Source organism: Schistocerca piceifrons, chromosome 2, assembly GCF_021461385.2.
Source record: "Schistocerca piceifrons isolate TAMUIC-IGC-003096 chromosome 2, iqSchPice1.1, whole genome shotgun sequence".
Taxonomy (NCBI): domain Eukaryota; kingdom Metazoa; phylum Arthropoda; class Insecta; order Orthoptera; family Acrididae; genus Schistocerca; species Schistocerca piceifrons.
This window is the reverse complement of record NC_060139.1, coordinates 958,591,757-958,617,245: the sequence shown is the minus strand read 5'-3', so window position 1 is coordinate 958,617,245 and position 25,489 is coordinate 958,591,757. Positions and strand designations below refer to the sequence as shown.

The 25,489-nt window shown below is 43.7% G+C and overlaps 1 protein-coding gene across 1 annotated transcript in view; it reads left to right on the top strand.

Moving 5' to 3' along the window:
- The window catches only part of LOC124776671 (60S ribosomal export protein NMD3), an 89,611-nt gene that overhangs the window by 9,409 nt on the left and 54,713 nt on the right, over nt 1-25,489 (top strand). Inside the window, exons 3-4 of the mRNA XM_047251774.1 lie at nt 19,948-20,098; nt 21,427-21,561. Of these exons, the coding sequence (XP_047107730.1) occupies nt 19,948-20,098; nt 21,427-21,561 (286 nt within the window). The remainder of the gene's footprint in view (nt 1-19,947; nt 20,099-21,426; nt 21,562-25,489) is intronic.

Genomic DNA, 25,489 nt, shown 5'->3' with positions numbered 1-25,489 from the left:
TGGAGAGTGCATCCTGACCTGTGTGGTAGTGACCATTTTCCCATCTATTTGTCACTGCCCCAATGTCATTCTTCTGGGCCCCTGCCCCGCTGGGCTCTCCACAAGGCTGACTGGCTGGCTTTTACTTCCGCTGCAACCATCGAGTCTCCCCCACAGGGTGACATTGACGAGGTGGTCCGTGTCTTCACCACGTCCATCATTTCAGCAGCAGAGGCTGCCATCCCCCGCTCTTCTGGCCTCCCTCGGAGGAAGGCTGTACCCTGGTGGTCGCCGGAGGTTGCTGAGGCTATTCGCGACCGTCGGCGGGCTCTCCAGCATCATAGGCGGCACCCGTCTCTTGAGACCCTCATCGCCTTTAAGAGGCTCCGTGCCTTGGCCCGTCGTCTTATTGCACGGCGTAAGCAGGAGTGCTGGGAGAGGTATGTCTCATCCTTGGGCTCCCATGTCTCCCCCTCGCTCGTGTGGTCCCGGATCCGGCAGATTTATGGATACCAGACCCCTATGGGTGTCCCTGGGCTCTCCTTGGATGGCGCTGTCTGCACGGACGCTGCCGCCATTGCTGAACGGCTTGCCGCGCACTTTCGTAAGAGCTCTGCGACTGCATCTTATCCCCCCGCCTTTCGCTCTCTAAAGGAGCGAGCCGAGCGGACGCCTTTCTCATTCCACACGCGTCGTTCTGAAAAATACAATGCTCCTTTCAGCGAGAGGGAATTCCTCGCTGCCCTCGCCGATTGCCCTGATACAGCACCAGGACCAGACTGCTTCCACGCACAGATGCTGAAGCATCTCTCCAGGGACTGCCAGCGACACATCCTCACCATCTTTAACCGCATTTGGAGCGAGGGTGTGTTCCCGTCACAATGGCGAGAGGGTGTTATTGTCCCTATCTTGAAGCCCGGTGCGGACCCACTGGCGGTGGACAGCTATCGTCCCATTACCCTCACCAACGTTTTGTGCAAATTGCTCGAACATATGGTGGGGCAGCGTTTGTGTTGGGCCCTTGAGTCGCGCGGTCTCCTCGCTCCATCCCAGGGTGGCTTCCGTTGGGGCCGGTCTGCAGCGGACAATTTGGTGCGGCTGGAATCTGCTATCCGTACGGCCTTTGCCTGACGTTAGCATCTCGTTGCTGTATTTTTTGATCTTCGGAAGGCGTATGACACCACATGGAGGCATCACATCCTTGCTACGTTGCATGAGTGGGGTCTTCGTGGTCAGCTCCCGGCTTTTCTTCAAACCTTTTTATTGCGCCGCTCTTTCCGGGTGCAAGTGGGTGCCGCCTCTAGTTCATCTTATATACAGGAAAATGGGGTCCCGCAGGGCTCGGTGTTGAGCGTCTCCTTATTTCTAGTGGCCATTAATGATCTGGCTGCAGCCGTGGGGTCGTCGGTGTCTCCTTCTTTGTATGCCGACGACTTCTGCATCTCCTTTATCTCCACGACTACAGGAGTCGCCGAACGCAGGCTGCAAGTAGCCGTTCGCAAGGCAGCATCTTGGGCTCTGACTCACGGTTTTCAGTTCTCTGCAACCAAGACTTGAGTTATGCACTTCTGCAGGCGTCGGACGGTCCACCCTCATCCTGAACTTTACCTCGACGGCCACCTGCTTGTAGTGGTGGACACTTGCCGCTTCTTAGGACTCGTGTTTGATGCCCGGCTCACATGGGTTCCTCATATTACTCAGCTGAAGCAAAAATGCTGGCGGCACCTCAATGCCCTCCGCTGCCTGAGCCACATGTCTTGGGGTGCAGATCGCTGCACGCTGTTGCGATTGTACAGAGCCCTTGTGCAGTGCAGGCTTGATTATGGGAGCCTGGCCTATGGGTCTGCGTCACCCTCAGTGTTGACGATGTTAGACCCCATACACCACTGTGGGGTTCGGCTTGCAACTGGCGCTTTCCGTACGAGCCCCGTGGATAGTCTACTGGTGGAGGCCGGGGTTCCCCCGCTGCGGATTCGCCGCCATCGACTGCTCGCAGACTATGCTGTCCACGTGCATTGCTCGCCGGGCCATCCCAATCTTCGCCTGCTTTTCCCTGCCATGGTCCTCCATCTGCCAGAACGGCGACCTCGGTCTGGGCTTTCCATAGCTGTCCGCGTCCAGTCCCTGCTGTCGGAACTGGGCTCATTCCCTCTTCTGCCTCCCTTCCGGGTCCGTGCACCTACGCCTCCCTGGTGTTTGCCCCGGCCGTCCGTCCATCTGGACTTGGCACAGGGACCCAAGGACTCGGTTCCACCTGTGGCCCTCCGTCGCCGTTTTCTTGCACGCCTCGCCTCATTTCCGGGCTGTGAGACTGTCTACACTGATGGTTCCCTGGTTAACGGTCGCGCTGCCTATCTTTTGCTCATGCTGCCCATGTTGAACAGCGCTCCTTGCCGGCTGGCTGCAGTATTTTTACTGCAGAGCTGGTGGCCATATTGCGCGCTCTTCAGCATATGCGTTCCTGCTCAGGTACATCCATCGTCATCTGCAGTGACTCCCTGAGCAGCCTCCAGGCCATCGACCGCTGCTATCCCCCTTCTCCTCTGGTGTCCTCTATTCGGGAGTCTGTTTCCACCATTACCCGCTCTGGTCGTTTGGTGGTCTTTGTTTGGATGCCAGGTCACGTTGGCATCCCAGGGAACGAACGTGTTGACAGGCTGGCCAAAGGGGCGATCGACGCCCCAGCTTTGGAGATCGGCCTTACGGCTCGCGATCAGCAGCTGGTGTTGCGCCGTAAGGTGCTTGGGATGTGGTCTGTTGAGTGGCGTGGCATGACAGCCCCGAATAAACTGCGGGCTGTCAAGGAGACGACCTATGTGTGGCGCTCCTCCCTGCGGGCTTCTCGCAGGGACTCTGTAATCTTGTGTCAGCTGCGCATCGGCCATACCTACCTGACGCACGGCCATCTTTTGCGTCACGAGGATCCCCCCCTGTGTCGGTGTGGGTCCCGGCTGACGGTCGCCCACATTTTATTGGAGTGTCCCCGACTGTGCACCCTCCGGCAGTCTTTTAATCTCCTGGGCACTTTGCCTTTGATTTTATGCAATGATGCCTCCATGGCTGACAATGTTTTACATTTTATCCGTGGTAGTCCTTTTTATGGTTCCATTTAGGGAGGTCCTGCTCCTTTCCCTTTGTGTGTCTCTTGTCCTCGAGTCTCTCATATTTGGTTGCAGATTTTAGTGTGTAATCGGTTGGTTGACTCTTTCCCTTTTTTGTTGTCGTGGTCAGTCAACCAGTCTCCGGCCATCTTCTTTTCTTCTGTTTCCTTTTGTCTGGCGTTCATCTGTACTCTTCGTCTCTGTAGTGTTCGTTACCGCATTTGTGTTCTTTTAGGGCCTGGGGGGAGTCTCCTTCCCCTTGGGGTTTTACCTGCTTCGTGCATTTATGTCTCACCTGTTTTTGGAATGAGGGACTGATGACCTTAGCTGTTTAGTCCCCCTTAAACATCCCAACAACCACCACCACCACCCTCTTCCACCTTCGTCCAGTTCTCTCCTCTTCTCGTCACACATTCCTTCACTCCCTTCACCCATCTATCTCTTGGTCTTCCTCTGGGCCTCTTCCCCTCCAGTTGCAGATCAAACATCCTCTTTGGAATTCTTCCCTCATCCATTCTCTTCATGTGTCCATACCACTGCAGTCTTGATTTTTCTATCCTGTCCTGTACTGGTTCCTCCTTTAGTCTTTCCCTCACATACACATTTCGCAATCTGTCTCGTCTTGTTACACTCAACCTGCTCCTCTGGAACTTCATTTCACTAGCCTGTATTCTACTTTTGTCGCTTTTGTGCATTACCCATGTCTCACTTCCGTATGCCAATTTGGGGACAAAGTAGGTTCGGTATATAATTCCCTTGTTTTCCAGTAGTGTCTGTAATTGGAATAAAGTGAAGGAAATGTTGTTTGGTAATTATCTCTACACCAGGCTCTGAATAAAATGAATGACCATATTAGCATTTCTTTTGGGAGTAAATGTGTAAGATTTAGTCAGATCTTGATTGTCAAAGTGAGAAATATAGGAATCGAGAAATTTTATTTCTTCATTGATGTAGTAGCATACATCCGAACATACCAGTTTTCAGTAGCATTTTGTTGAGGATTCATCATGTCCATGACAGTTCTATCCAGTAACAATGGGGAAAGTTGATCAACTTTAAGACTATGGTTGATAAAGTTTGTAGCCGGCTGCTGTGGCCGAGCGGTTCTAGGTGCTTCAGTCCAGAACAGTACTGCTGCTACAGGCGCAGGTTCGAATCTTGCCTCGGGCATGGATGTGTGTGATGTCCTTAGGTTAGTTAGGTTTAAGTAGTTCTAAGTCTAGGGGACTGATGACCTCAGATGTTCAGTCCCATAGTGCTTAGAGCCATTTGAACCATTTGATAATGTTTGTAATACATTCTGCAAAATATTTAATTCAAATCAGCAGCTGTTTATTGACAAAAGACTATTTTAGTTGAAAGGTAAATTGTCTTTTAAATAATGCTTCCCATCCAAATAAAGTAGGTTTGTGATGGAAACATTAACCTGCAATAAATATTCGATTTTATCCAGAATGAGATTTTCACTCTGCAGCGGAGTGTGCACTGATATGAAACTTCCTGGCAGATTAAAACTGTGTGCCGGACCGAGACTTGAACTCGGGACATTTGCCTTTCCCGGGCAAGTGCTCTACCAACTGAGCTACCCAAGCATGACTCATGCCCCGTCCTCACAGCTCTACTTCTGCTAGTACCTCGTCTCCTACCTTCCAAACTTTACAGAAGCGAACCTGCAGAACTAGCACTCCTGAAAGAAAGGATATTGTGGAGAAATGGCTTAGCCATAGCCTGGGGGATGGTTCCAGAATGAGATTTTTACTCTGCAGTGGAGTGTACTGGCAGAAGTAGAACTGTGAGGACGGGGCGCGAGTCGTGCTTAGGTAACTCAGTTGGTAGAGCACTTGACCGTGAAAGGCAAATGTCCAGAGTTCGAGTCTCGGTCCGGCACACAGTTTTAATCTGCCAGGAAGTTTCATTGAATTTTATTGTTCACTAAGGGCAGCATTAGAAATTATGTCTTCTGTTATTCACACACAGACAAGCTCCTCAGGCTTCACATCTGTGAAACAACCATATGTGGAACTTTCTGAAAGATTGGGTCCAACATATCAAAACTACAAGAGAAAACGGAAGGAGAAGAAATCAAATTTTTTTCAAGTAATAGCCAAAAATGCTTGACAGTTGAGCTTTGCACCACAAGAAAAGTGTGAATGTTAACCTCTTGTAAATACACTGAAATGCTTGGGATGTAACATATCAAGAAACTGCAATTTCTTGTTGTACCATACGTGTGTATGGTGGCTGTTGAGATTTCTTGCTGCCGAGCTCAGTCGGTTTACACACACTTGCAAATGCTACAGAAAGTTAATTTTTTTTACATTCTAGATCTGTTCATTTTAATTTCACATACTCTTGGCAGGTCGTAACTGGTAGAGCTTCATCAATCTCTGGTAAGAAAACGTGTCTTGCTCACCCTGGTCTTTGTTTCCTCTTTATTCAGTATCAGGCTGGATTGGGGCATTTTATGGTAATCATCCAATGTCCTTTGTATTTCCACCAGTCTTCTTCTATAATTGTTTTGTGCCAGTCCAGACTCCTTGTTCTTAAACTGGTCGTGATCAAGTCAATCCGCCTTGTTCAGGGTGTTCCTCTTTCTCTCAAAACATCTTTCTTTTTGGTATTCTTTCATCTTCCATTCTCGTTATATGTCCAAACAATTTTAACCTACTCTTCTCAGTTCTACTAGTCAACTATTGTACTTCAGTTTCCGTAGTAACATCTTCATCTCTCTCTCTCTCTCTCTCTCTCTCTCTCTCTCTCTCCCCTCTCTTTCCCCCCTCTCTTTCCCCCCTCTCTTTCCCCCCTCTCTTTCCCCCCTCTCTTTCCCCCCTCTCTTTCCCCCCTCTCTTTCCCCCCTCTCTTTCCCCCCTCTCTTTCCCCCCTCTCTTTCCCCCCTCTCTTTCCCCCCTCTCTTTCCCCCCTCTCTTTCCCCCCTCTCTTTCCCCCCTCTCTTTCCCCCCTCTCTTTCCCCCCTCTCTTTCCCCCCTCTCTTTCCCCCCTCTCTTTCCCCCCTCTCTTTCCCCCCTCTCTTCCCCCCTCTCTCTCTTTCCCCCCTCTCTCTCTTTCCCCCCTCTCTCTCTTCCCCCCTCTCTCTCTTCCCCCCCTCTCTCTCTTCCCCCCTCTCTCTCTTCCCCCCCTCTCTCTCTTCCCCCCCTCTCTCTCTTCCCCCCCTCTCTCTCTTCCCCCCCTCTCTCTCTTCCCCCCCTCTCTCTCTTCCCCCCCCTCTCTCTCTTCCCCCCCCTCTCTCTCTTCCCCCCTCTCTCTCTTCCCCCCCCTCTCTCTCTTCCCCCCCTCTCTCTCTTCCCCCCCTCTCTCTCTTCCCCCCCCTCTCTCTCTTCCCCCCCTCTCTCTCTTCCCCCCCCTCTCTCTCTTCCCCCCCTCTCTCTCTTCCCCCCCCTCTCTCTCTTCCCCCCCCTCTCTCTCTTCCCCCCCTCTCTCTCTTCCCCCCCCTCTCTCTCTTCCCCCCCTCTCTCTCTTCCCCCCCTCTCTCTCTTCCCCCCCATCTCTCTCTCCCCCCCTCTCTCTCTTCCCCCCCCTCTCTCTCTTCCCCCCCTCTCTCTCTTCCCCCCCCTCTCTCTCTTCCCCCCCCCCCTCTCTCACTTCCCCCCCCTCTCTCACTTCCCCCCCTCTCTCACTTCCCCCCCTCTCTCACTTCCCCCCCTCTCTCTCTTCCCCCCCTCTCTCTCTTCCCCCCCTCTCTCTCTTCCCCCCCTCTCTCTCTTCCCCCCCTCTCTCTCTTCCCCCCCCTCTCTCTCTTCCCCCCCCTCTCTCTCTTCCCCCCCTCTCTCTCTTCCCCCCCTCTCTCTCTTCCCCCCCTCTCTCTCTTCCCCCCCTCTCTCTCTTTCCCCCCCTCTCTCTCTTTCCCCCCCTCTCTCTCTTTCCCCCCCTCTCTCTCTTTCCCCCCCTCTCTCTCTTTCCCCCCCTCTCTCTCTTTCCCCCCCTCTCTCTCTTTCCCCCCCTCTCTCTCTTTCCCCCCCTCTCTCTCTTTCCCCCCCTCTCTCTCTTTCCCCCCCTCTCTCTCTTTCCCCCCCTCTCTCTCTTTCCCCCCCTCTCTCTCTTTCCCCCCCTCTCTCTCTTTCCCCCCCTCTCTCTCTTTCCCCCCCTCTCTCTCTTTCCCCCCCCTCTCTCTCTTTTCCCCCCCCTCTCTCTCTTTTCCCCCCCCTCTCTCTCTTTTCCCCCCCCCCTCTCTCTCTTTTCCCCCCCCTCTCTCTCTTTTCCCCCCCCCCTCTCTCTCTTCCCCCCCCCTCTCTCTCTCTTTTCCCCCCTCTCTCTCTCCTTATTTTCTGTAACATACTTCAGGAATTTCATTTCACTGGCTTGGATTCTACTCTCCACTCTCCTCATCATTCTCCGTGTCTCCAGTGCATATGCCAATACGGGTGTCAATATGTCTTGTACGACACTTCCTTACACTTCATTGGCACCTCCCTTCCCCAGACTAAGAGCCTCACACACATTGGTAAATTGTATTGCTCTGTTGTATCATTCTGCACTAATTTCTGTCTCCAGCCCTGCAGTCTGTATTTTCACACTACCTAAATATTTGAACTTGTCCCCTATTACAATGTCCTGTCCTTTAACCTTTAATATTAAGTTGCCCTTTCCCTTCTGTCCTTTAGAGGTATTTCCCTAGTCTTGCTTTTCTCCAATCTGCATTATATGCCATGGAAAGTTGCTACTCACCATATAGCAGAGATGCTGAGCTGCAGATAGGCACAACAAAAAGACTGTCACAAATAAAGCTTTCAGCCAGTAAGACCTTCGACACACACACACACACTCACACACACACTCACACACGCGCGCGCGCGCAAATGCAACTCTCACACACAACTGCAGTCTCAGGCAATTGAAACTACACTGCGAGCAGTAGCACCAGTACATCATGGGAGCGGCGACTGGATGGGGTTAAGGAGGAGGCTGAGGCGGGTGGAGGTGACTGACAGTGAAGTGCTGCAGGTTAGATGGTGGGTAGGGGAGAGGGGGAGGGGTAGAGGAAAAGGATAGAAGTAAAAAGACTGGGTGTGATGGTGGAATGAGGGCTCTTTAGTGCTGGAATGGGAACAGCGAAAGGGCTGGATGGGTGAGGACAGTGGCTAACGAAGGTTGAGGCCAGGAGGGTTATGGGAACGTAAGATGTTTTGCGGGGGAAGTTCCCACCTGTACAATTCAGAAAAGCTGGTGTTGGTGGAAAGGACCCATATGACACAGGCTTTGAAGCAGTCATTGAAATGAAGGATGTGAAATTTGGCAGCATGTTCAGCAGCAGGTTGGTCAACTTGTTTCTGGGACACAGTTTGTCAGTGGCCATTCATGCGGACAGAAAGCTTTTTGGTTGTCATGCCCACATAGAATGCAACACAATGGCTGCAGCTTATCTTGTTTTCACAGGCAGCCCCACCTTTGATGGGACAAGTGAAGTTCGTGAATGGACTGGAGTAGGTGGTGGTGGTGGTGGTGGGAGGATGCATGGTACAGGTCTTGCATCTAGGTCTATTACAGGGGTATGAGCCATGGGGCAAGGGGTTCGGAGCAGGGGTTGTATAGGGATGGACAAGTATATTGTGTAGGTTCGGTGGATAGCAGAATACCAGTGTGGGAGGGGTGGGAAGGATAGTGGGCAGGACATTTCTCATTTTAGGGCACAGCAGTAGGTAGTCAAAACCCTGGCGGAGAATGTAATTCAGTTGCTCCAGTCCTGGGTGGTACTGAGTTATGTGGGGAATGCTCATCTGTGGCCAGATGGTGGGACTTTGGGAGGTGGTGAGAAACTGGGAAGATAAGGCATGGAAGATTTGTTTTTGTACAAGGTTGGGAGGATAATTGCGGTCTGCGAAGGCTTCAGTGAGACCTGTGTTATATTTTGAGAGGGAGCACTTGTCACTGCAGATGCGATGACCACAGGTTTAAGCTGTATGGAAGGGACTTTCTTGGTATGGAACAGGTGCCAGCTGTCAAAGTGGAAATATTACTAGTGGTTGGTAGGTTTGATATGGACGAATGTACTGATGTAGCCATTTTTGAGGTGGAAGTCAACATCTAGCAAGGTGGCTTCTTGTGTTGTGTAGGACCGGGTGAAGCAAATGAGGGAGAAGTTGTTGAGGTTCTGGAGGAATGTGGATAGGGTGTCCTCACCTTCAATCCAGATCACAAAGATGTCATCAGTGAATCTGAACCAGGTGAGGATAGTCAGTGGGGGTAAATGGGTGGTATCTTTAGTATAGAAGGGTAGGTTCCGGGTAATAGGTTGAAGGTGTTGGTCTACAAGAGCAGAGATTCTCTCAGTGGGGGCACAGTTACCAGCCACAATGGGGTGTCCTGGGTGGTTAGCTTTAAGGCCTTAAACAAGCATTTAGAAGGTAGGAGTGCGGGGAGTGGTAGGGGTTGAGTAGAGAGGTGGACTCTGGGGAGAGGTTCTAGGATGGGCCTAAGGATTGGAGTAGGAACTGGAGATTCTGCTGGATTACTGGAATGGGGTCACTGTGGCAATGTTTGTAGGTGGAAGTATCTGACAGTTGGCAGAGTCCTTCCGCCAGGTAATCCTTGCACTTCAAAACAACAGTGGTGGGGCCAGGAGAAGAACTGCCCGTCCGGTCAGTGAACCTTTATGTAGTCTTGGCAGTTGTCATACTTTATATTGGTTATAGAATATGAGTCATGTGGAAAGTATATGCTACCATCACAAGTAAACGTGAGCGTAGTGAGAGCAGGCGAGACACCACATTGACGTGTCACAAAAATGAAACGACAAATAAATGGGTGTGAACTATGTTATAACAAAGAAATTCAAGAGTTAAAGATTCCAGAATGGAAAGCATCTTCAAAATTGTTAAAAACATATGTTTTGACAGAGCATAGAGAAACTGTGTGATTGTGAAACTGTTGCATCTATTTGTTGCAACTTTTGTGACAAACTATTATGTTTTCACCATTTCCTTGGGAGTGATCACATTCATATCAACACCTGAATTGGGCAGGGAGGCATATCTCACTCCCTTACCAGGCATACAAGTTAGGTGGGTCGGTAAGAGATTCCTATTCCTATCATATGACACATGTACTGTCACTAATGCCATGTATGACACATCAAACGTGTTTTCCGGTCGAGGATTCAGATGACTTATCAAATGTTTGAGTTCCCGTTCGAAAGCCACTTCCTTTCGGCCGCTAATAGAGTAGTTGTGCAGAATCAACTGATACACCTTGCTGTTGCAAATGGACATTACACTATGACACACACTTACAAATTTGATACAGCAAAAAGAAAAAAAGATAAAAGAAAAATTGGCAGAAGGGAGGTTCCAACACGGCTCGCCTGCTTGGCAGTTCAACACTGTGGCCACATAACCATGTTGCAATATCTCTTTCACGTTGCTCTATATTGCACCTCTTTTCTTTGGACTGTTCATTGTTTCTATTTTGTTTTTCTTTCACAGTGTAGTACATCATCTTCCTGTTTGCCTGCTTGATCTGTGTTCAGGTTTTGATGGGCTGTCCACTGGGCCCTCTTACCACAAAATCTGAGAGAGGTGTGATGGGGAGTTTCCCTTGTAAGAAGAATGGGCCAGTCAAACCACATGATGACAGACCACACCACACAGTAACAGCTGGTAGATGAAAATGTTTGTTCGTGCGTGAATGTGAGGATTTTTAGGAGTCCAGAATACACAATTGTAGTGGTTTACAGTACCATTCAGTTTGAATTGCCTGTCAGACTAGATAACCATCCCTGCAAAACGTTCATCCTTGCAAAGCATGCCTTCAAACCACTCGCAGTACTCATCCTTCGATCCAGGTCATCCCGCCATTCATAGCATGCAGCAATCTTGGAATGTACACTTTCCACTTCGCAGCCTTCTGAATTCATCATATGTTTCACCGGCTTACCTTGCTTTCACAAGCACCCTGCTTCACAGATTTTTGAGAGGTGACCTAGTAAAATGTTGCAACACACCTTTCTGTGTGCATATCCTGAACAGTACCGTCAGCTTCAAATGTATCCTGAGTACAGTAAATTGTTGTACATGTTGGTGGCTGAGTTCTGTACACATTACGCCTTTGCTGTTGTACCTCCATCGTGATTTTGTATGTCCAGTACCACTTCAATACAGCCTTGTGTTCCGAAACAACAATCTTACTTCATTCTTTGGTGCACTGTCATCTACTGGAAAACGCGCACCAAGATCTGTTGAGAAAACAATGGACTATGCTACCATGCAAAACTGCAGTGATGTCATTTTGTTCGAAAGACATTAACTATCAAAGAGTATCTACATTTTTCTGGACCCTTCTTTATCCACTAAGATGCAAGCCAGCACACTCAGTTGCAGTGAGTCAATTATTTTAGGTGTGTAATATCTTAGTCAGACCTTAATAAACTGATTGTTGTTCCTACTAAACATGATAACAGTAGCTGTGGCATAATTGCGTTGATTGCTAATCAATGTGTTTTGTGATAAAACTCACAGCCTGCTTCAGTATAAGGATCCCAGCATACATTTGAAGCTATCAAACAGGTCTCATGAAACATTCAACAAAAATGGGACTAAAAAGTTATGACAGTAGTTCATAATGAATGCTGATGAGCTAGAGTAATATCATAGGCAAACAGTATACCTTGTATATTGTGTGTAATTAATTAACCCTAGCAATACCAATGCATTTCCCATGATATATAATACCAAGGGCATATTATGCCCACTACAAAAAATTCGTTAATTATTTTTATTAACAACATACTTTTCAAATAGATATTGACATATAAGCTGGGTCCAGAACTGGAAAATATCTTTTAGCACAATCTTAGCAATACCAATGCATTTTGCGTAATGTGCACACTAATTCAAGGGTATTTTATGATCACCCCAAATTTTTTTTTAAAAATACAAATTTTGTTTACTGTTGTTAACATTTTTTCACAAAATAGCTTTTAACATTTATATAAATGTGTAAGAAGGGTTTTGAACCTGAATATGTAATTTTAGTTGTGAGAGTCACATTCATTATTAAGACTTAAATTATTGGGTTAAGGTTTACTGAAAAACTTAAAACAATTATGGAATCTGGTATAAAAAATCATTAAAAACAAATGTTATTTTTTCAGAATTTTAAAATATAAAGTACGCTACTAGATTACTGAATATCTCCTAAAGGAGTGCATGAAGTACTCCCGCCGCCGCCCCCCCCCCCCCTCGGTACTGCAAGGTGTAAGGATTCAATGTAATAACTCACCAAATTGTAGAGACACTGAGTAGTTGCAAGGCACCAAAACAAGCCTGATAACTTTGCTATCTTTCAATCGAGTTATTTGTGCTTGGGCATCGGACTTTGAGGTGAATTAACAACTGCAGGGTCCGAAAAAGTTTGCTACTGATAATAGTGATCTGCATGAGAAGTAGAAAATTATTGATAATTATTCTGATGAACCATGGACCTTGCCATTGGTGGGGAGGCTTGCATGCCTCAGCAATACAGATAGCCATATCATAGGTGCAATCACAATGGAGGCTTATGCGAGAGGCTATACAAACATGTGCATTGATTCCTGAAGAGGGCAACAACCTTTTCAGTAGCTGCAGCGGCCACAGTCTGGATGATTGACTTTTCTGCTCTTGTACCATCAACCAAAATGGCCTTGCTGTGATGGTACTGTGAACGGCTGAGAGCAAGGGGAAACCATGGTCGTAATTTTTCCAAGGGCATGCAGCTCTACCGTATGGTTAAATGATGATGTCCTTTTGTGTAAAGTATTCCAGAGGTAAAATAGTCCCCTATTCAGATCTCCAGGTTGGGATTACTCAGGAGGATGTTATATCAAGAGAAACAAAACTTGCATTCTACAGATTGTAGTATGAAATGTTAGAGCACTTAATTGGACAGGTTGGGTAGAAAATTTAAAAAGGGAAGTGGGTCTGTTGAAGTTATATGTCGAGGGAGTTAGTGAAGTTCTATGGCAGGAGGAACAGGACTTCTGGTCAGATGAATACAAAGTTATAAATACAAAGTCAAATAGAGGTGATGCGGGAGTGGTTTTACTAATGAATAAGAGAAGAGTGCAGGTAAGCTACTGTGAACAGCATACTGAACGCATTACTGTAGCCAAGATAGAAACGTAGCTCTCACCCACCACAGCGGTAAAAGTTCATAAGCCAACGAATTCCACAGGAGGTGAAGAGATTGAAGAAATACATGCTGAGATAAGAGAAATTATTTAGATAGTTAAGGGAGACAAAAATTTAATAGTGATGGGGTACTGGAATTCAGTAGTAGGAAAAGGAAGAGAAGGAAAACTAGTTGATGAATATGGACTGGGGGAAAGGAATGAAAGAGGAAGCTGCCTGGTAGTTTTTGCACAGAGCATAATTTAATCATTACGAACACTTGGTTTCGAGAGTCATAAAAGAAGGTTGTCTGTGTGGAAGAGACCTGGAGGTACCAGGAGGTTTCAGATTGGTCATATCATGGTAAGACAGGGACTTAGGAACCAGGTTTTAAGCTGTAAAACATTTCCATGGGCAGATGTGGACTTTGACCACAATTTATTGGTTAAGAACCGTACATTAAAACTGAAGAAATTGGAAAATGTTGGACATTAAGGAGATGGGATCTGGATAAGTTGAAAGAACCAGAGGTTGCTGAGAATTTCAGAGGGAGCCTTAGACAACAGTTCAATAGAACAGGGAAAAGGAATACAGCAGAAGACGACTGGGTAGGCTTAAGAGATGTAATAGTGTAGGCATCAGAGATCAAATAGGTAAGAAAAGGGCCTTTTAGAAATCCTTAGATAACACAGGAGGTATTGAATTTAACTGACGAAAAGAGAATATAAAAATGCAGCAAATGAACCAGGTGAAAGGTGATGCAAATGTTTAAGAAATCAGATTGACAGGAGGTGCAAAACGGCTAAGCAGGAATGGCTAGAGGACAAATGTAACATTTTAAAGTAAATTTTATTAGGGGAAGATAGATACCACTTACAGGGAAATTAAAGAGACTTTTGGGGAAAAGAGAAGCAGCTGTAACAAATATAAAGAGCGCAGATGAAAAACTAATCCTAAGCAAAGAAGGGAAAGCTGAAAAGTGGAAGGAGTATATAGACAGTTTGTGCAAGGGAGATTAACTTGAAGGCAATATTGTGCAAAAGGGAAGTGCACATAGATGAAGATGAGATGGGAGATACGATACTGTGAGAAGAATTTGACAGAGCACTGAAAGACATAATTTGAAACAATGTCCCGGGAGTAGACGATATCCTGTCAGTAGACAATATCTAGAAGAACCAGCCATGACAAAACTCTTCCATCTGGTGTGCTAGAAGAATGTAAAATCCGTATTCCAAAGAAAGCAGGTGCTGAAAGGTGTGAAAATTACCGAACTAGCGGTCATGGTTGCAAAATGCTAGCACAAATTCTTTACAGAAGAATGGAAAAACTGGTAGAAGCCAACCTTGGAGAAGATCAATTTGGATTTCATAGCAATGTAGGATCCGCCCCTGGTAGCTGAGTGGTCAGCGTGACAGAATGTCAATCCTAAGGGCCCAGGTTCGATTCTCGGATGGGTCGGAGATTTTCTCCACTCAGGGAATGGGTGTTGTGTTGTCCTACTCATCTTCATTTCATCCCCATCGACACACAAGTCGCTGAAGTGACATCCAATCGAAAGACTTGCACCCGAAGAATGGTCTACCCTATGGGAGGCCCTAGTCACACGACATTTACATTTACATAGCAATGTAGAAATGCAAGGCAGTACTGCCCCCATGACTTATCTTAGAAGTAAGCCAAACCTACATTTATAGCATTTATAGGCATAGAGAAAGCTTTTGGCAATATTGACTGGAATACCCTGGGAGCGAAAGGCTATTTACAACTTGTACAGAAACCAGATGGTAGTAATAATAGTCAAGGGACATTAAAGGGAAGCAGTAGTTGAGAAGGGAGTGAGATAGGGTTGCAGCCTAACCCCAATGTTTTTCAATCTGTTCATTCAACAAGCGTTAAAGGAAACCAAACAAAAATTGAGAGTAGTTCAGGGAAAAGAAATAAAGACTTTGAGGTTTGCCAATGACATTGTAATTTTGTCAGAGACAGCAAAGGACTTGGAAGAGCAGTTGAACGGAATGTACACTGTGTCTGGAAAGGATATAAGATGAACGTCAACAAAAGAAAAACAAAGATAATGGAATGTAGTCAAATCAGGTGATGCGAAGGAATTAGATTAGGAAATGAGGCACTTAAAGTGGTAGATCAGTGTTGCTGTTTGGGTAGCAAAATTACTGAGGATTGCCAAAGTAGAGAGGATATAAAATGTTTACTGGCAGTGTCAAGAATAGCATTTCTGAAGAAGAGAAATTTATTAGTATCAAATATAGATGAAAGTGTTAGGAAGTCATTTCTGAAAGTATTTTTCCTGAGAGTAGTAATGTATGGAAGTGAAACATGGACGATAGGCAGTTTAGACAAAAAGAGAATAGAAGCTTTTGAAATGTGTTGTACAGAAGAATGATGAAAATTAGATGGGTAGATCACGTAACTAATGGAGAGAAACTGAATAGCCTTGGGGACACAAAAATTTTTTGGCACGATTTGACCAAAAGAAGGGATCAGTTGATAGAACACATTCTGAGACATCAAGGGGGTCACCAATTTAGTACTGAGGGGAAGCTTGGGGTATAAAAATTGTAGAGGAAGACAGAGGTGAATACAGTAAGCAGTTTGAGGACATAGGCTGCAGTAGTTATTCAGAGCTAAAGAGGCATGCACAGGATAGAGTGGCATCGAGAGCTGCATCAACAACAACAATTATTTGTCAGCACAGGGTTTGCTAACTGTGAAAATGGTGAGTATTTCAAAAGAAACACACATATGCCACTTCCTATTACTGCCATTATTATTAACTAAGAATTACAAATGGGTACATAAGCAATGGCCTAGGCAGTAGATATTAGATTAGATTTACTTTCATTCCAATTGATCCGTAGTGAGGAGGTCCTCCAGGATGTGGAACATGTCAGAAAAACAACAATACATGACAAATATTTAGAACTAAAACAAATAAGCTAATGTACCACTCCACAGGTCCCAAGTGGAATGATCTTAATTTTTTATGAACACTGTATGAAAGTCATTTTACAAATATTAATGCACTGAATTTAAAATGAAAAAGTTTTTTATTTATTTATAAGGTAATAAACATGTAGTACAACTACTATAATACTTATTTACAATGAACGCATTACTGCACTGAAATGGTGCAGAAGTTAGAGTGTGTGTGTATATATATATATATATATATATATATATATATATATATATTTATAATAGAGGGAAACATTCCACGTAGGAAATAAATATCTAAAAACAAAGATGATTTGACTTACCAAATGAAAGTGCTGGCAGGTCGACAGACACACGAACAACCACAAACATACACACAAAATTCAAGCTTTCGCAACAAACTGTTGCCTCATCAGGAAAGAGGGAAGGAGAGGGAAAGACGAAAGGAAGTGGGTTTTAAGGGAGAGGGTAAGGAGTCATTCCAATCCCGGGAGCGGAAAGACTTACCTTAGGTGGAAAAAGAGCGCGCGCGCGCGCACACACACACACATCCATCCGCACATATACAGACACAAGCAGACATATTTAAAGACAAAGAGTTTGGGCAGAGATGTCAGTCAAGGCGGAAGTGCAGAGGCAAAGATGATGTCGAATGACAGGTGAGGTATGAGTGGCGGCAACTTGAAATTAGCGGAGATTGAGGCCTGGTGGGTAACGGGAAGAGAGGATATATTGAAGAGCAAGTTCCCATCTCCGGAGTTCGGATAGGTTGGTGTTGGTGGGAAGTATCCAGATAACCCGGACGGTGTAACACTGTGCCAAGATGTGCTGGCCGTCCACCAAGGTATGTTTAGCCACAGGGTGATCCTCATTACCAACAAACACTGTCTGCCTGTGTCCATTCATGCGAATGGACAGTTTGTTGCTGGTCATTCCCACATAGAATGCATCACAGTGTAGGCAGGTCAGTTGGTAAATCACGTGGGTGCTTTCACATGTGGCTCTGCCTTTGATCGTGTACACCTTCCAGGTTACAGGACTGGAGTAGGTGGTGGTGGGAGGGTGCATGGGACAGGTTTTACACCGAGGGCGGTTACAAGGATAGGAGCCAGAGGGTAGGGAAGGTGGTTTGGGGATTTTATAGGGATGAACTAACGGGTTACAAAGGTTAGGTGGACGGCGGAAAGACACTCTTGGTGGAGTGGGGAGGATTTCATGAAGGATGGATCTCATTTCAGGGCAGGATTTGAGGAAGTTGTATCCCTGCTGGAGAGCCACATTCGGAGTCTGATCCAGTCCCAGAAAGTATCCTGTCACAAGTGGGGCACTTTTGTGGTTCTTCTGTGGGGGATTCTGGGTTTGAGGGGATGAGGAAGTGGCTCTGGTTATTTGCTTCTGTACCAGGTCGGGAGGGTAGTTGCGGGATGCGAAAGCTGTTGTCAGGTTTTTGGTGTAATGGTTCAGGGATTCCGGACTGGAGCAGATTCGTTTGCCACGAAGACCTAGGCTGTAGGGAAGGGACCGTTTGATGTGGAATGGGTGGCAGTTGTCATAATGGAGGTACTGTTGCTTGTTGGTGGGTTTGATGTGGACGGACGTGTGAAGCTGGCCATTGGACAGATGGAGGTCAACGTCAAGGAAAGTGGCTTGGGATTTGGAGTAGGACCAGGTGAATCTGATGGAACCAAAGGAGTTGAGGTTGGAGAGGAAATTCTGGAGTTCTTCTTCACTGTGAGTCCAGATCATGAAGATGTCATCAATAAATCTGTACCAAACTTTGGGTTGGCAGGCCTGGGTAACCAAGAAGGCTTCCTCTAAGCGACCCATGAATAGGTTGGCGTACGAGGGGGCCATCCTGGTACCCATGGCTGTTCCCTTTAGTTGTTGGTATGTCTGGCCTTCAAAAGTGAAGGAGTTGTAGGTCAGGATGAAGCTGGCTAAGGTAATGAGGAAAGAGGATTTAGGTAGGGTGGCAGGTGATCGGCGTGAAAGGAAATGCTCCACCGCGGCGAGGCCCTGGACGTGCGGAATATTTGTGTATAAGGAAGTGGCATCAATGGTTACAAGGATGGTTTCCGGTTTCCGGGGGTAACACATTGGGTAAGGATTCCAGGTGTTCGAGAAAGTGGTTGGTGTCTTTGATGAAGGAATCTCGAGTTCCCTAAACAGGCTTCTGCAGGATGTTCTTGAGTTCACACCACATATAACTCTTACTGCACGTTTTTGTGCCCGGAAAACTTTAGCTTGGCTTGATGAATGACTCCAAAAAATAATCCCATATGACATTATGGAATGAAAGTAAGCATAGTATGCCACCTTTTTCATTTTTATATCCCCTATGTCTGACAAAATTCGTAATGCAAACAGAGATTTGTTAAGATGCTTCAGCAGTTCTGTGGTGTGCTCCTCCCAGTCCTTCCAGTTGAATTTGTTATCAAGCTGTAATCCCAAGAATTTAACACTATCCACTTCTTCTATCTTCTTGTCATCGTATGTTAAACATATACTCGTGGGACACCCCTTACAAGTTCTGAACTGCATGTAGTTTGTTTTTTCAAAGTTTAGTGACAAAGAATTGGCTAGGAATCAGTGATCAATGTCCACAAATATTTTATTAGCTGATTTTTCTAAGACTAAGCTTGATTTGCTATTTATTGCAATGTTTGTATCATCGGCAAACAAAACGAACAGCGTCTGGTAATGTTACTGATGAAAGGTCATTGATATACAGTAGGCTAGCTGAAGCAGAAGGAAAAAAGTGTGTATCAAAATAAGTGATGAATAACTCACAAAAATTCAGAGATAACATTTTCTTGATTTTTATCATAATTACTGATGTATGTAGGATAAGAAATGAAACTATCATTACAACTCTCTCTCTCTCTCTCTCTCTCTCTCTCTCTCTCTCTCTCTCTATGGTTACAATGTTCTGGCTGATGACTACATTGTGATGATAATGTAACTGTAGATATATTCATTTTTTGAGTTAGTACAGTAAGGATTGTGTACAGAATAGTAAGTCTTATGATTGGGAAGCCAAGAAAAAACTGTAATTGAAATTAATTTCAGCCAACATACTAAAGTCGGAAATTAACTGTATTAAAAATCAGGTCGCAGACGTTATCTTTGTTGGCCTCAGTAGTGGATGTCCTGTTGTTTCCTAATCCTTTACGTTTGGTTGGTGACTTCTGAATTGTTCAATCCACTGGCAAACATTTTGCCATGGTAAAACATTGCCCTTGTTCTGTGCTGAATATCTCCTGTGGATTTCAGCTCCTGGTACACCTTCAAGCTACAAAAAAATGAAGTAGCTAATGATTTTCTACATTAGTACAAACGGAGAGTGGTACAGCCATGTTTACTCCGTAAGTCATGTGACAATGCTGAAACTGCCATAAATGAAGAGAATGGTGCCATCTAAAGGCTACCACTGAGCTACGCTACTAACCTTAAGACAATTGGAATAAAAGGAAAAGCGTCTTTCAAGTGTGATGCAATGAAATTTTGCTGTTTGCATTCATTTGAACAACTGCTACACATTTCATATGAAGAAGTAGACTTCCATATTAACTTTGTCCAAAAGATAGTGAGACTTCACTTTAAGACCGGCAGGTTGAAATATTAATAGGATGCATATGTGAGGTGGTAGTCATAATTTATCTATATGCCCTCTGCAACTAGACGTAGTGCATACTTATATAAGGGCAGTGAGCAAATTGTGTAGTTTTTAGTGCCTTAATGCATAGATAAGTTAGTCATGCCTATTTGTGTATCTACATAAATTGATAGAAAAACTTTTAAAATTTTTCCAGGTACCTTCAGCCACCAGGAGAATGGATAACCTGTGCACTTGAATCACGTGAACTACTTTCATTATGCCTAAAAAAACTGAAAGGTCTAAACAGAGTTAAACTGGTAGATGCTGGTTTTGTATGGACAGAGCCACATTCAAAAAGAATAAAGGTAAAAAATAATTGATTGTCCCTCGTTGAATTGGATTGAAAATTTTATTGTACGTACATAAATAAAACCTTTGTTAAGATGGTGGTTGACTAATCAATCAAATGTTTGAAGCAAACTTGCATGAGCAGAATATTGTGATTATAATTTATTTCGGCTCATCATTTGCTTTCCACATAATTTACATTACCAGCTGTTATATTAGAATAATAAAATACTGCTGTCACTATGTGTTATACTGTTTGTTGTATTTCGATTCTTTGAAATTCTTAAGCTTTTCACAGCAGAAATATTGTTATGACCTTTGATTGTGATTTATCTTGAATCATACTCTCAGATTGGAAAGCATCCACCATTTCCAAATTAAAAAAATGTGTGTACTTAATGTCCATGACCATGTGAAGGAGAATGATGATACGGATAGGTTAGCTTGCTACTTACCACATAGAGGAGCTATTGAGTTATGGGCAGGCACAATGAAAAATAATGCTAGAAATATTTAAGCTTTCAGACAACAAACACACACACACACACACACACACACACACACGTCTCTGGGCATTATGGCCCTAATGGCTTTGAGTCATGCTCTAAAACATGGAGACTGTTACCATGTTTGTGTGAGTTGTGCTTGTGTCAATTTGTCTTCTATGCAAGAAGGACTTTGTGTACAACTCTGCAACTCAGTGCCTCCTGTATGTGGTAAGTAACAATTTAGCCTTTCCATATTGCTGTTATTCTATCCTGAATTTTAAATTGTTGGAATATTATAATATGCTTGGTTTGCCCCAAGAGTATGAGGTAATGTTTAGAATGGATAAATAACAAAGAAGAATAGTGTATGGGAATGAGATCATTGTTACATAATAGTGAATGGAGAAGAACTACTGTGAAGGAGAAAGGCAAACTGGTTTTATTACCCACTCTGCACCTTTCCTCCATACTTTCTTGGTACCTGCTCACACTATTGGTCTGTCATTTTGTAATCACATTTTTCTTTACTATCCACACTCATTATTCTTACATGACCATTTTTTGGGTTAGTTATAACAAAGTAATTGTGAAAATTGAATTTTGTTGTTGTTCAGGTGGAGGAAGGGTTACAGAACACATTGCACATCTTTTTTACTAATGTATAACAGAACATGATGGGGGTAGCGATTTTAGTCCAAAAATATTGATAAGAGATACCATCAGTGTTAATTTGTTACAGGAAATAAATGCTCTCTTTCCACTAAATCTATGTTTTTATTCTTGTACGAACAACATAATTTCCCTCTCCTACAGTATCGTATTTTTGACCAATATTGTTTGGATTCTGTTGTTCCTAGGTCAAATTAACTGTCCATGGTGAGGTGCTGGGTGGGACAATGCTGCAGCAAGTATTTGTGGTTGAATATATCGTAAATAATCAAATGTGTGATGATTGTCATAGATCAGAAGCTCAAGATTATTGGCGCGCACTTGTGAGTATTTTAATACATATTAAATTTATCATTCGTATTAGTTTCATTATAAATTGTGCTCCCATGCAGTTCATTATCTTAAGAGTCGTTTAGCCTGGCATTCACTAATATGTATTAGAGAAATATATAAGATGTTCCGATAAGTATGATAGATGCTTTATTTGAGGAAGCAGCAGAATAGATAAATTAAATGAAAAGAAAAATAAACTCTTCAAATGAATAACTCTTCAGCTTCCAGTCAGTATGGAGTTGTAACAGATATGCAGATGGTCTTACAAAATTGTGAAATTACAGTGAGACAGAATGGCTTGCCAGTAATTACCTTTAGGAGGCAAAAGTCCAAGTACTGCCAATAGACACAAATATTAGATAGAAAAAAAAAAGATATCTCAACTTTGGGAACTGATAATTCCTATTCCAGGGAGCTGAAAGGGATGGATTGGGAAGGTTAGAAAGGAAGGCAGGTCCTCAAATCCCAGATTCAAAGGGTCTCTTCCACCTGCTAGGAGGATGAGGGGAACCAAAGAAAGCTTGGTTACTCTTTCTACTTTTACATCTGTACAATGGCAGTACTTGAAATTTTGCCTTCTTTAGGTTAGTACAGGATACCCATTCTGTCTCTTTGCAGTTTTAGTTTCCTGAATTGAACGTTTGTACTTAACTTTAAAAAAAGTACATAGCTCTCACAATTGACATACCCCTTTTCATCATAAGGCAGTTGCCTTCTTCCCAAAACACGTTAAATGTTTTTGATTAGTCGAGGATTAAGAGGCAGCTTGGTGTGTTAAATGTACACAAATCAGTAGCTTACCATCAGCTGTTCTCACATGTGGAGCTCATGCAAGATAAGTGGCTCATGCACAGGAACACATCCTCGTCCTGAACTGTGAGTGTGTCCACCCCTTTGTGACAAGGGGTTGGCTACTTCAGCTGCCTGTTGCCTGGTACACTGTGTGCTTCATCTGTTAGGAGTGGTCACCTCATTGCTTGTGCAGATATATTTTTCTTAAGTATTCTAGTCAGACACTTGATTTTGAGCATATGTATTTGTCAAATTATTATTAGCCCTGTTGATACTACTTGTTAATACAATCATTTGCAGACTTTCAAGCTGTATTGTAATGAGACCTATGAAAATATCTCATTGTATACTACTTGAATAGTTTAATGTTACTGCTAAACTGTGATGTAAGCTGTACTAGAATCAATTACAGACACTAGGTTAAAGACCTTCCCGTCTTCTTCTCTTGTGTTAACTGATGTTTATGGTAATAGGAAGGGCACTTGGCCACAGAACAAAAATAAAGAAATGTATATAGAAGACATCTTGACAAGAGGTGACCTGGCTGCAGCCAGGATAATCAGTGTGCCTCTGGAAATAAATCTTTAAAGTGAAAAATGCCAAGTTTCCCATGGTCTGGAACCCACCATAAACTGTAGGTCCCTACTATAATTAGCTTGGTGAGTCACTTCCAATATCAGAGGAAAGCAAGGGCATACGACCTCCAATAGCACCCTGCATGGTAAAACAGTGTGGTGTTCATACCAGCCTTCAGTTTGTGGACAGCTTTACTAGTGTGCAATTTTGTGTAAGGTGTACTTGAGGTCAGAGATGCAAAGAAGTGTCAGATTGAAATGCATTAAGCAATATGCTGAAGAAGAACAAGGAATTTTGGAAAGTAGATGACGGATGAAGAGAAGTGAACATATCACTGCATACCTGGAAAAAAACTGGTTCCTATGATGGAAATAGTATGCAGTAATTAGCCACCATATAAAACCTGAGAGATACAATGAGTTTAAAAAAATTCTAGTATGATACTGCCTGTTGGGAACTTAAAAGCTACAAGAGGAAGAATTGGTTCATACCTTTCATGTCTGGTGCCTTAATAGAGAAGCCACAAGTTATATTCTTCCGTGACAGAACTCGTATTCCTGGCACAGCATCTGTTCACAAAAATAAGCATTGTATTTGAGACCTTCTGTGTGCCAACTTACAGCCCACATACTCGTTTTCAATCATTGAATAGATCCCTGGGAGATCAGTGTTGTTAAATAATGTAAAAAAAGTCAATAATACTGATATTAAATTCTGTTGAAAAACAGATACAAATAAGCTATATGTGCTACTCTAAATGCAGTTAAGTAATGTAGCTTGATGGCTCAGTTGTAAAGTGCCAGACTACAAATACAAAGATCTAAGGAATTTTATCTGTCATTTATCATTTCTTTCCCCTCTGGAAATGTCTGTTGATGTGAAAAAGGCTGAGCAGCACCATGGTTTGGAATCCACGAAAAACTGTTGGTCCTCCTTCAACTAGCTGGGTAAATAAGTTCAAAGTTTTAAGGAAGAAAACTGCATATCATGTCCAACAGGAACATGCTTAGTAAAGCACTGTTGCATGGAAACAATCTTCGGATTAATGACAGTTTTACTCTGTGTTATTAGGATAGAGTAGTCAGAATTTATTCTTCTATGTTAAATATATGTATCATTATAGTTTTTACGATGTAATGTGTATTAACTCTGATTATAGATCCCTTCTCTCAGTTATAGTATTTTCTCACGAGTTTCAGTGACGAATGAAATATATTCTCCAGCAATATTGTGAATGCATGGTAATACTGAGTCTTTCAGTGGAAGGTTCATTTGAACAGCTCAGTAAATCAGTTGACATGTTCACAAAGAATCAGACTTGCCACAATGCTTAATCATTTGATTCATACTGCATGTCTTGAAAATTTATGTTTAATTATTTGCATTCTTCTTAGATGCAAAACATGCTGGTGAAAATTTGGCCAGGAATTGTTTTACTTACTGAAATTAAGCCAAAAAAAAACACTCGTATAGCCCAAATTCCACAGAATTGTGCACTTCACAAAATTAAAAAAGGTTGTAGCCTATGACTGCAGTATCAATGAGTCAGTTTGAGTCGGCCTACTCATACAAATACTGGGAGTAACAATTTCTAAGGATATGATCGATCCCATAGACTCAATCGTTGTAATATTAGGGAAATGCAGCCAGTTTGTAAAGTACTGTTTACAAAACAGTCAGGAAACACATACTAGAATATTACTAAACTGTGTATGACCTGTACCAAATAGATTAACATGAATATTGAATGTATGCAAAGAAGACCAGCACAAATGGTCACTCTGCAGCAAAGTATGTTTTTATATGAAGCTTCCTGTCAGATTAAAACTGTGTGCCGGACTGGGACTCAAATCCTGGACTTTTGCCTTTCGTGGGCAAAAGCAAGCCAGGTTCGAGTCCCTGTCCAACACCCTTTTAATTTGTAGGTCACATGTTTGCTTGACTCACTGGGAGATGTTGATAAACTGTAGTGATAAACCGTGACAGACTCAAACTATTCCATAAAAGCCTACTTGGAAACTTTCAACAATCAACTTTTAGTAATCCAGGAATGTACTAGAACACACTACATGTTGCTTCTGCGAGGATCACGAATACAAGATTAGACTAGATACAGCTAGCACAGAGGATTTAAGCAATCATTTTTGCCACGCTCCATGTGTGAATGGAATGGGAAGAACCTGTAATAACACTGTGCAACAATGAAAATGTAAATTGAATGAAAATAGCCAATTCCTATCAGCTCTAATGTGCCGATCACGAATATCACAAAGACAGTTCAAAATTAGCTCTAGTTTTCATTTTACGCCATTTTATTGTGGTGAGACAATTATATATGGATTTTTATGTTACGTTTAAAATCAAATATTATAATGGTTTGTCAAAGTCATAATAACTAGTAACAGTGGTTTATTTTATTGCCCCTGGTCTTACTTGTGTGGAATATTTTGAATGTAAACATTTTGATACCAATTTTAGTGATCTTTTTGTCTCCCTGCTCTTCAACTTCAGTGACTTCATTAATGCATGTAATAATTTTTGCACCTTTGT